Below are 12,023 nucleotides of genomic sequence, written 5' to 3' on the forward strand. Positions count from 1 at the left end.
CGGCAAATGTGATCTTACTTGTTCTAAAAAAACTCCTGTGGGTTACATGGGCATCAGATTACCAGTGATTGGGTGTTTTGTCTGTAATATTGTTTTTAAAGACAGGAATACACAAGGAATCATTTATGTTGTAGAAAAGGGAAACGCTTTATTAGGATGGAAGGAACAAAAGAATTTGGGAATAATTCTGAACCCAAATCATCCTGATCAAGTTCTTCTATCTAATGATGATAAAGAATTGAAATGCGACAAGAAAATTTCAGACCAAGTTTTATTAACTCAAAGTGATGCAAGTATTAAGTGGCACAAAAAATTTCCAGAAATATTCAGTTCCAAATTGGGATGCCTTAAAAAATTTGAACATTGTATAATTCTCAAACCTGATTGTATACCTGTTGTTCACAAAGTGCGTAATGTTTCTTTGGTATTAAGATCGCAACTGAAGGTTGAACTAGACAGGTTGTGTCAAGAAAACATCATTAAACCTATTGAGGCGTCAGATTGGCTTAGTCCAGTAGTTTTAGCGCGCAAACCCAATGGCAAATTACGCATGTGCATTGATTTAAGGGATTTAAACAAAAATATTTGGGTGGATCGTTACCCTTTACCTAGAATTAATAAGATGATAGCATCAGTTAAGGATGCTGTGTATTTTTCATCTATTGATTTATCCAATGCGTATCATCAGATAAAGCTTCACTCAGAATCCCGCCATTTAACATCATTTATAACTCCTGAGGGAGCTTTCCAATTTTTGAGAATGCCTTTCGGGTTATTCTCTGCGTCCGCTGTATTTCAGAGAGTCATGTGCAGAGTCCTTGAAGGTGTATCCAACATGCTGGTGTTTCAGGATGATGTGCTGGTGTGGGGAAAAAGTATGGTTGACCATGACACGGTTTTAAATGAAGTATTGTCCAAACTTCAGTGTGCTGGATTGACTGTTGCTGCTGAGAAATGTAAGTTTGCCATGAATGAGATTGAGTTTCTCGGGCATACTTTGTCTGCCGATGGTGTTAGACCTAAACAAAATTTGTTAGATTCTATTAAAAATGCTACATCTCCATCTGACAAAGAACAATTGCGTTCTTTTTTAGATCTAGTGGAGTATTACTCCAAATTTGTGTCCAATTTTGCTTTAAATGTTTTTTGTTTAAGGTTATTGATGAAAAAAGGAGCTAAATTTGTGTAGAATACTGTGTGTCAATCGGTTTTTGAGAGTATTAAGAAGGACATCATGAATGCTGTGGCACTTAAACCTTTTGATCCCAACAAAAAATCAATCATTGTTGTGGATGCCAGCGTATATGGTTTGGGTGCTGTTTTAATGCAAGGGAAGGACAAGTATGAATGGACAATAGCATTTGCATCACGTACTTTAAAAGGTGCTGAGCCTTCGTATTCGGTCATTGAAAAAGAGGCGTTTGCTTGTTTTTGGGGCGTGAATTATTTCAGGAACTATATTTGGGGAACTAATTTTGAACTAAGAACTGATCATAAACCCTTTGTGGATATATTTTCAACTAAAGGTGCTGGCAGGGCTACCCCTAGAATTGCAAAGTGGATTTACAAGTTGCAAGAGTATGATTTTCAAATGAAGTATGTACCTGGCATTAAGAATGTCAACTCAGATTGTTTATCTCGTCTTCCGGTGTGTGAGGGTGATGTTGAAATGGATCAGGATGAAGATTGGTCAGTGGCTACGGTGAATGAAGCTTGCAATGGTGTTATTGACTTGGAGGAATGGCAGCAAGCTGTACAGGAGGATCTTGTATTGAAGCAAGTGATTGCACGGTTAACGTTAGTGTGTAATCGTTTTTCATGGAGTGATTGTGAGTTATCTGAATATAAGACGGTATGGTCAGAACTTTCTTTTGATCCTGTTATTGGTATAGTTAGGAGGGCAGACAAACTTGTTGTACCATCAGGATTGCGTAATAGGTTGTTAGATCTTATTCATGAGGGGCACTAAGGTATGTCTGGTATGAAGAGAAGGTGTAGGTGTGATTTCTGGTGGCCTGGTATGGATAAAGATGTTGAAAGGTGTGTCAGGAATTGTACAGCGTGCACTTGTAGTGACAAGTCTCATGTTTCTCAAGAATCACACATCAGTCCTGTTCCATTTCCTGATAAACCGTGGCAAAAATTAGCTATGGATATTTGTGGTCCATTTAGTGTTGGTAACATTGCAGGGAAATTCACCATTGTTCTAATGGATTATCACAGTAAATGGCCAGAAGTAGCATTTTTTAGAGAGATCAAAGCTTCTAATATGATTAGTTTCTGTGAAGAGTTGTTTCATAGGGAGGGATTTCCAGAAACAGTCACTACTGACAACGGTCCACAATTTGTGGCTGAGGAGTTTCAAAACTATTTACGGTCGTGTGGCGTAAAACATTTTACCACTGCGGTGTATTGCCCAAGGGAAAATGGTATGGTAGAAAGATTCAACCGTATTTTAAAAGAATGTATTCAGTTGGCTGTTGCAGAGGGTGTTGATTGTAAAATTGCTGTCAAGAAGATGATTTGGAGTTATCGCAATACCCCCCATTCTGCTACATTAGTGTCTCTGTTTAATCTTCTTAAGGGACGTTCTGCATGTAACAAAGTGACTCTAGCGTGGATGCTTAAGACTTCTCCTAACAGTGTGTCTAAAGAAAGTCTTAGTAAGAGAATGAATGCTTATCAAGGAAAGTATATCAACAGACACAACTTTAAAATTAAGAAAAGTGTGCAAAGATTTTGCGTTGGTGACTGGGTGAGGTCTTCCCGTTTTGGTCTGTCTAAGGATGGTTCTTCCAGGTGGTCTCATCCTAAGAAAATTTTGGAAGTGAATGGGAATTACGTGTAGTTGGACGATGGTCGTAAATGGAATTTTAATAGTATTACTTTGTGCAGTGATTTAGAACGTAACTGCTGGTTGGACAAGAAAAGTGATGTATTCGTTCAATCAAATTCTGGTAATACTGGAAAGGTTCAATCTGGTAAAATTCAATCTAATCCTGACATTTTACTTTCTGAATCGCTACAGAAGACTGTTCCTAATACCAGAAGGTTATCTGGGCGTATTGTGGAAAAACCACTTAAATTGAAGGATTATATTTTATATTCATGAGTGTACATATTGTATATATGATGTTACCAACTTTAGAGTGTATATATTGTATAGATGTTACCTACCTTAGATCATTATAACCATATGGTTCATTTTTTGTGTTGTTTTTGTTCATTTGAAAAGGGAGATGTGTTACATCCTTATCTATTCTTATGTTATGTTTCTTTAATTTTATTAGAATTTTTGCAATGATGACATATTAGAATGTACTGTTAAGCTGTGCTGGTTTTCAGAAGTACTGTTACTGGAGCAGGACCTTGGGTTCTTTATTACGAATAAACTTTAAAGAAGATTTCTTTATTTGTGTATTTCCACTTTGTAAAAGGACCCTTGACCAAGAGAGGTGCAGAAAGTCAAATTGTCATTATACCCTCACCATACAAAACAGCTTAATGTTCTAACTCTCTACATAATGCTAGATCAAGGAAGGATGAAAAAAAACACAATAATTCCGTTTTTCTTAACCACGTTAATCAGCTCTCAGTCATCAAATGCAAAACAAAAACATGACAGAAATCCTTTACATTTGAAAGGGTACTTACTTTCGCGATCACAAGTCTGATCTCTGGCAGGTCAGGGGTATAGAGTATCTTTCCGTGCAGCAGAGGCTTCAGGAATGTCCACACGAGGGCCCCATTTGGAGACTGTAAGATTTCCTGATAAAATTGCAGGCAAAACGGGGCTGTTGAAGTAAAGCAGAGTCAAGAAGGGAGATTAATGGTGGTGTACACTGAGTTTAGCGCAGTAGCCAGGCACTCTTTGTATATTGCCCTACTATTGACTGACAGAATAATCATTTGCTGCGTTAAGGATGAAAACAAAGACAATAGCACTATAGAAAACCATTTGATGAGCAATTTATAAATTACACCTATGTTTTCAGACAAATTTAGTGAGTTTATTTCAATTAAGTGCTCAGTTCCCAAATGTATTTGTGATTGGCCTATTTAACATTGTTTATTTCTGCAACTGGATGGCCTCCCCAAAATGTGTAGAACATCAAGGTGCAAAATGTTATTTCCAAGGCCAGCTAAGGTTCATTGTTGGAAAGTGGATTATTAGCAGTGGAAGATATGCATTTAACACTGGCAGTAATACCACTAACACAATATAAGGCTCAGAATAGGTCTTAGAAAATGATTCCCATGCTCAAACCTTGGTAGCTTGGCTGCGAGCAGGCAGGCTTAACTTCAAAGACAGTTCTTCTGTGGTAATTCCATCAGTTCTTCTGTGGTAATTTCATTTTTACGTGATGTTTTCTCTAGGGAGGGTTTTCCTGAAGAGATAGTTTCAGTTAACGGTACGCAGTAGGTTTCTGCTGAAATGGCTTCATTTTTCAAGGAGGTTGGAATTAAACATATTTGTAGGTTACTCTACCATCCTCGCAGCAACGGTTTGGTTGAACGTTTCAATCGTGTTGTCAAAGAGCATCTTCAACTGGCATTGGTGAATGGTTTGCAGTGGCGCCAGGCGGTTAGCGACATGTTGTGGGCTGTGAGAACCACTCCGCATGTTTCGACTGGTGTTGCTCCTTTTACTTTGTTGCGTGGCAGGGTCGCTGGTACCAAGTTGAACAAGGAATGGATGTCCAGAAAGGTTGTGGATGCTGCTTGTTTAGCTAGTGTAGCTGATGTCAGGGTTTCGGTTCAGAGCAAGTATGATACTAGATCGGACGGTTTGTCTTCTTTCAAAGTGAAGGTTGGTGATTGGGTGAGGGTAAAGAAACCTGGGTTTCTCCGTAAGGGGGAGTCACGATTTTATCCTCCTAAGAAGGTGTCTGGAGTGAAGGATTACGTTGTGGTGTTGGAAGATGGAAGGGTTTGGAGCAAGAGCATGGTTTCTATCGTGCCTGGCCCCATGGTTGAGAGTGTCGGGAAGCGGTTGGGGGTTAGCGTTTCCTCTTCTACTCCCAAGGTGGGTGGTGTTGTGCACTCTGAAGGGAGTTTTCCGCGGAGGGGAAATTCCTCCAGGGTCAAGTCTGTTCCTGCTAAATTTCAGGACTATGTGATGATGTGAATTCCTGGCTCATTAACCTTTGTTTGCTTACATTATGTTTTGATGCACTTCGTTTTACCTTGCGTTTTTTTTACATTGTTTTCATCTTCCTGTTGCCTCTGTCTTTTCTCTTCTGTATTCTATTTTCTCCTTACCTTTCTCTTTTCTCTTGTTTTCTTTATGAAGAAAGGGAGGTGTGTTGGGACTTCTCCTCTCTGCCTGGCATTCCACACAGAATGTTCCCTGCGTGGAACACTTGTATAATTCTTCCCTTGGCAGTTGCTGCCGGGGAGCTGCTGTGACTGGACACTAAATAAAGTACTGTTTCTCATCTACCTGTCATGTGGACCCCACTTCTCTTCAGGTATGTAAAGCAAAACACAATTTCAGTAAATAATAAAGTCACACCACACAATGAAAATCCAACACAATAGGAATATTTTTATCATTAAAATTAAACCAAAATGAAAACTATCCACTGTAGGGAACTAGAGATATGATATTTTAAAGAGTAAACACTTTCTAGTGCTTAGACACCAACAGTGTCACTTTTGGTTGCCTCTGACAGGGACAAATTCACAATTAGCAACTTTTCTGGAGGATTTATCACCAGACGCCCTGCAGCCTCCTCCAGCAGGTCGGATTCAGTGACAAACTCCTTCCTGAAGTTCCTCTTGCGGGTCCAAAGTGTCCAACACACAATACAAGGGTCTGGAATCTCCAAGATGGCACTTGAAAGTTTGGGACTTCAGTTCCTACAATCCACTTGGACAACACCCTTAGAATTCCACTGGTAGTACTCTAGGCAGAGGGTTCACTGTAGTGATGGTCCAGGTGAGCTCAGTTAACCTGTAGCTTGCAGGGAATCCACTCTTTAGTCCTTTTGTATCAAGTTTGATTCACAGGGCGGTAGTTTCAGATTGTGCAGCAGGTGCAGTCAGTTAGAGTGCAGGGCCTGGTTGGTGCAAAAATCAAACTTCCAGCGTGGAGCCTTCTTTCTTCCTAAGGTTCAAGCAGCATATCTGAGAGGTACTGTCCCTCTCAGATACTTAGTCAGTGTTCTCTGCGGTCAAGCAGGAGGGCACTCCTGTTCAATGAGGTGCCATGCAACACTCCAGAGCATGACCACTTCTTCCACAGTGTGGCACAATGATCTCACAGAAAGCACTATTTTTCCAAAATTCAATATGTCAGAATTTCCAGCAGGGTGAGAAGAGCTGGCTCACCACGCCTACAAGATAGCTAATCTCCATAGTCTCTCCCCCTTGCATCTGCTACTTCCTTCCTTAAGCCTAGCATCTGGCTGAGTTCAAAGAGGAGAGTTGTAAATGAAAATGGTGTCTTCAGCCTGTCTCCTCCTTCCATTGAAGTATATTGTTTACGACCCTGTCCCTTGCTCTGACATTCCTGTGTAGCAGAACCCTGAACTACCAGAAGAGCTGGCTATCCCCAGGGTCTCTTTATCACCTCATCAAAGGAGCTTGGCTAATCCACTTAATACTGACCAATCAGGACAAACCACTGTAAGGCTGAATTTTGGCTTACAGAAAAGAACGTCTTATAAATTCTTGTCTATACATTGTAGGAGAAATTCAACAATACCATGTTGTTGAATGTATCAATACCATTTTAGGAAGTCCTTATATGCCATTTTTATGATTCTACGAGCAGGAATTATTAGTTAAAAATGTCTTGCCATGTTAACCAATGTGGCAGGAGATTTGCAATGGGAAAATGACTTGGGCCATTTTTCCAACACTAGGGCTTATAAAAACATCTTTTATAAGAATCTTGCCTATATCTACAGGACCCCTCACCTCTGTAACACCTAGGGGAGACTTTAGGAGTTCTGAATATGTAAATATATTTTAGATCCTCCCTCCATAGTACTCCTAGCACAAAAGTCGATTTTGTGAAGCAATTTATCACAATTTGGGGAGTGAAATGTGCAATTTCACTTAACCCAGGGCATATAAAACTCATTTAATAAGGGTCCTCCTTCCAAATACCTGACCCCCCACCCCTGGGACACCATTTTCTAAGTACTTCAAACACCAAAGTCGAGTTTGGGCGCAATGTGCATTTTAAAAGCAGCCATGCAACACAGGGCTGCTTTTAAACTTACCTCAGGCTTAAGCAGTGCACACATGCAAGTGCAAAAAAAGGGATGCTTGCCTCTAACTGCCATGCCCTATTATATACTAGGGACTTAAAGGTAGTTTAAATCCCCCAGCCCTATTGTGTTCTAGGGCCTTATAGGGGAGGTAATGCCAATCACAGGGGTACCCTAACCTACAGTGCACCCTAGTGTATGAAGGTGTTTCCACTCTATTCTAAGTGTCTCTTTTAGCATAGCACTAACTCTGGGCCTGGGGTCAGTCAGAGTCAGTTATCACCAGTACCAGTCAGCACAAAGTTGGGGAGTGCCCAGGGCACAGGATGACTTTGCAACACACATCATTTCATTTCCTAGTTCATGGATGCTCAGTCCTGGGATTTTATGCGGCAAATAAAGCATAAAGTAGGACAGTGCCACCAACAAAATCAATTAGCTGCTCCTTGAGTGCAAATTCAATACTTATTTGTGAAATAAGAATCTTTGCCCATCCCAACATTACTGTTCTGCTACATATGATGAACCCTGATTTAATCAATCAATGAATCACTGTATTTCTAAAGCGCGCTACATACCCGTGAGGGTCTCAAGGCGCTGGGGGGAGGGGAGGGCCCGCTACTGATATAAGAGCCAGGTCTTGAGAAGTCTTCTGAAGGCCAGCAGGTCCTGGGTCTGTCGTGGGCTAGTAGGGAGAGTGTTCCTGGTCTTGGCGGCGAGGTAAGAGAAAGATCTGCCGTCGGCGGTGGCTTTCCGGATGCGAGGGACTGTGGCGAGGGCGTGGTTGGCTGAGCGGAGGCTTCGGGTGGGGGTATGGAAGCTGAGTCGGTTGTTGAGGTACGTAGGTCCGGTGTTGTGTAGTGCTTTGTGTGCGTGGATGAGGAGTTTAAAGGTGATCCTCTTGTTGATGGGGAGCTAGTGCAGGCCTCTCAGGTGGGGTGGGATGTGGCTGCGTCGGGGGACGTCGAGGATCAGTCGTGCCGAGGCGTTCTGGATTAGTTGCAGTCGTCTCAGGAGCTTGGTTGTTGTTCCTGAGGAAAGGGCGTTCCCGTAGTCGAGTCTGCAGATGATGAGGGCCTGGGTGACGGTTTTTCTCGTGCCGGAGGGGATCCATTTGAAGATCCTGTGGAGCATTCTGAGGGTGTTGAAGCAGGACTCGGAGACGGCGTTGACTTGCCTGGTCATGGAGAGGGTGGAGTCGAGGATGACCCCCAGGTTGCGTGCATTGTCTGTGGGTTCCGGGGCTGTGCCTATCCATTTGGGCCACCAAGAGTCGTCCCAGGCTGATGGGGTGGGTCCGAGAATGAGGACCTCCGTCTTGTCTGAATTTAGCTTCAGTCTGCTGTCCTTCATCCAGTCGGCTACGGACTTCATTCCTCCTTGGAGGTTGGCTTTGGCGGTGTGGGGGTCTTCGGTTAGGGATATGATCAGCTGGATGTCGTCGGCGGAGGAAATGATGTTGAGGTTATGTTGTTGTGCGACGTGGGCGAGCGGTACCATGTAGATATTGAACAGCATCGGGCTGAGGGAGGATCCCTGTGGGACGCCGCAGATGATCTTGGTGGTTCTTGAGCGGAAGGGTGGGAGGCGGACGCTCTGGGTTCGGCCGGAGAGGAAGGATTTGGTCCAAGCCAGTGCCTTCTCTTGGATTCCGGTATCATGGAGGTGTGCTTATAGGGTGCAGTGGCAGACTGTGTCAAAGGCTGCTGATAGGTCCAGGAGGATGAGGGCGGCTGTCTCTCCTTTGTCCATCAGGATCCTGATGTCGTCAGTGGCGGCAATGAGGGTGGTCACGGTGCTGTGGTTGCTGCGAAAACCAGATTGGGAAGGGTCCAGGATGTCGTTATCTTCGTGGGAGCGGGTTAGTTGTTTGTTGACAATCTTCTCTGTCACTTCTGCCAGAAACGGGAGCAGGGAGATGGGCCGGAAGTTCTTGAGGTCTTTGGGGGCCGCCTTGGGCTTCTTCAGAAGGGCGTTGATCTCGGCGTGCTTCCAGCCTTCCGGGAAGGTCGCTGTCTCGAAGGAACTGTTGATTGTTTTCTGGAGGTGGGGCGTGATGGTTGTGCTGGCTTTTTTGAAGATGTGGTGAGGGCAGGGGTCGGATGGGGATCCGGAGTGTATGGAGTTCATGGTTTTGATGGTTTCTTCATCGCTGACGTAGGACCAGGTGGTCAGGTGGCTGGTGGGGGTAGAGGTCGCAGGGACGGTGGTCTCGGTGGTGGGTGCGGGGGTGTCGGATTTGAAGCTGTCGTGGATGTCGGTGATCTTTTGGTGAAAGAAGGTGGCCAGGGAGTCGCACAGGTCTTGTGATGGTGGGATGTCGTTAGTGTTGGCGCTGAGGTTAGAGAGTTCTTTTACGATGCTGAAGAGCTCTTTGGTGTAGTGTGCGTTGTTGTCTAAGCGGTCCTTGAAGGCGGTCCTCTTGGCGGTCCTGATGTGTTGGTGGTGTCTGCGGGTGGCGCTCTTGTGGGCTGTGTGGCTGTCTGGTGTTCCGTCGTGGAGCCATTTTTTCTCCAGCTTCCGACAGGTGCGCTTGGAGATCCGGAGGTCTTCGGTGAACCAGGCGGCTTTCGTGTTGGTGTGGTTGGTTGTGGAGGACTTGAGAGGGGTGAGGGTGTTGGCGCAGTTGCTGATCCACAGTTTGAGGTTGGTCGTGGCGGTGTCTGGGTCGGTGGGGTCGGCGGGTGGTCTCAGAGCAAGGGTGGTATCCAGTTGGTCCTTGGTGACCTTGCCCCAGCAGCGGCATGGTAGTTTTTGGGTGCGGTGGTGTGTGGTGGGTTTTCTGAAGGTGAGGTGGACGCATCTCTGGTCGGTCCAGTGGGGTTCGGGGGTGTGGTTGAAGGAGACATGGGGGCTTGTGGAGAAGATGGGGTCCAGCGTATGTCCAGCGGCCTGGGTGGGTGTCGTCACAAGCTGTTTGAGTCCGAGGTTGGCAAGGTTGTCGATCAGGGAGGTGGAGTTGGCGTCGTTGTTGTTCTCGAGGTGTTAGTTCAAGTCCCCGAGAAGCGGGGGGCGGGGAGGGGGGGGGCTAAGGGTGCGAGAAGGAGCGCCTATGCTGAGAGACAAGAATGCAAACAAATAAAGCAACAAGGCAAGAATACAATGACAAATACACTTGTGGGAGAAATAACAGAAAAGGTTTAGCAGTGCAGCCAGTAGTCACCAAGGGCGGCGAACCGTCGGCAGTAGCAGCGGGAGGGACACGAGACACGGGCACCTAGGAGGAGCCGTGCGGCGTGGGGAGCGACCTGAGGTCAGGTAACATGTGGCTTGACAAATTGCATAAATGATTTCTCCAGTGACATGACCTATCACCTGATCTTTAAAATAATGAATGACACAACTATGGATATAGTATGAGCTCACTGTGTATGTGTTGAGATTTAAATAAATAGTCTAATTTATTGTTATAAACATTGTGATTTGAATCACAGGTGAGAAAGGTATGGCTTGTGAAGCTATCTACAAATAAATCAGGGTATTTTTGATTTGATTTTATTACCACAACTGCACTGTGTTTTAAGTGCGCTTCAGGGAAAATTGTAAACATACATTAATGTGCTATGATCAAAGCTAACCATAACTTCATATTAACTGTGCTTTTTAGATCAAAATGTAAAAGCGTTTTACTGGTGGTTGTGTGGATATAAGCGGTGGGTGGGTGGAGAGTTTCACAATAATTACTGTGTATCCTACCGCTGTTCTACCTGGCCTTCCTCTGTGTGCACCAGACGTTGCCAAGATGGTATAGCTACAGGCTATCGTGTCACAAACCCACCTTGTGGATAACCACTGCTGTATGTAGCCTTTATTTGTGTGTAATGATATTTTGCCCAAGGTAACCAACCTGGCATGCGTCCAACTGCCAACTGCACTTGCAGTTTGCAAGTTAAACCATATTCTGCTAATGGTGCAAATTTATTAGGAAATCAAAGCTGGCTTGACCTTCCTTTAACTTCCAGCCCTTGCTTATCACATCTCCGAGAAACGTAGGGTCCCTGCATTTCGCTTAATGTGATATAATAACAGAAAACAAAACGTATTTTCCTGACTAATTTTGTGCAGATATGCAAAGCAGCTAACATTCTTAGCAAATACATATTTCCCCCCCCCCCCCAAAAAACCACACTCAGGGGTCCATTAGGATGACGGGCGGACTTTGCCCGCCCGTCATCCTATCGTAAATCGGGACCGCCCGCCATAAGGGCGGGGGTCCCGGGGGTGCCATTAGGATGTGCCCGCCACAGTGGCGGGCACATCCTGTATTTTCAGCATTGTGGCGGGCGGTGCTCTCTGCACCGCCCTCCACAATGCTGAAAATGCACTTTCACATTTTCATTTGCAAAGCGGCAGGCACCGCGCGGTGCCCGCCGCTTTGCAAATGACAATGAAGGGGGGTACCACAGGTACCCCCCATGTGCACCCCCCCAACTGTACTTCACTCTGGGGGCCCGCAGGGGGCCTCCAGAGTGAAGACCGCATGCCCACGGAAAGGCATTGAAAAATGCCCATTATAATATGGCTGGCAGTGTCTGATAGACAGCGCCACCATGTTATCCCTTTTCCGTCCCGGCCGCAAGGCGACCGGGGCAGAAAACAGGCGGGCGGTGTTTCCCACCGCTGCGGTCCCCTCCGCCATCGTAATATGGCGGGGAGGAATGCAGGGAAGGATCTCGGGCGGATTGCCTCCGCCAGGGTGGCGGTGGCCACCGCCACCCTGGCGAAGGCAATCTGCCCGTCATCCTAATGGACCCCTTAGTGTTATGAATGTGGCTGGGGAATGTGCATGAACAGAATCTGCTT

General features: G+C 45.1%; 1 protein-coding gene across 1 annotated transcript in view; it reads right to left on the minus strand.

Moving 5' to 3' along the window:
* Positions 1-12,023, minus strand: part of ABCA13 (ATP binding cassette subfamily A member 13) — a 2,590,787-nt gene that overhangs the window by 2,125,017 nt on the left and 453,747 nt on the right. Inside the window, exon 16 of the mRNA XM_086964984.1 lies at positions 3,655-3,794. Coding sequence (XP_086821110.1) covers positions 3,655-3,794 — 140 coding nt within the window. The remainder of the gene's footprint in view (positions 1-3,654; positions 3,795-12,023) is intronic.

Source organism: Lissotriton vulgaris, chromosome 4_1, assembly GCF_964263255.1.
Source record: "Lissotriton vulgaris chromosome 4_1, aLisVul1.2, whole genome shotgun sequence".
NCBI classification, from domain to species: Eukaryota; Metazoa; Chordata; class Amphibia; order Caudata; family Salamandridae; genus Lissotriton; species Lissotriton vulgaris.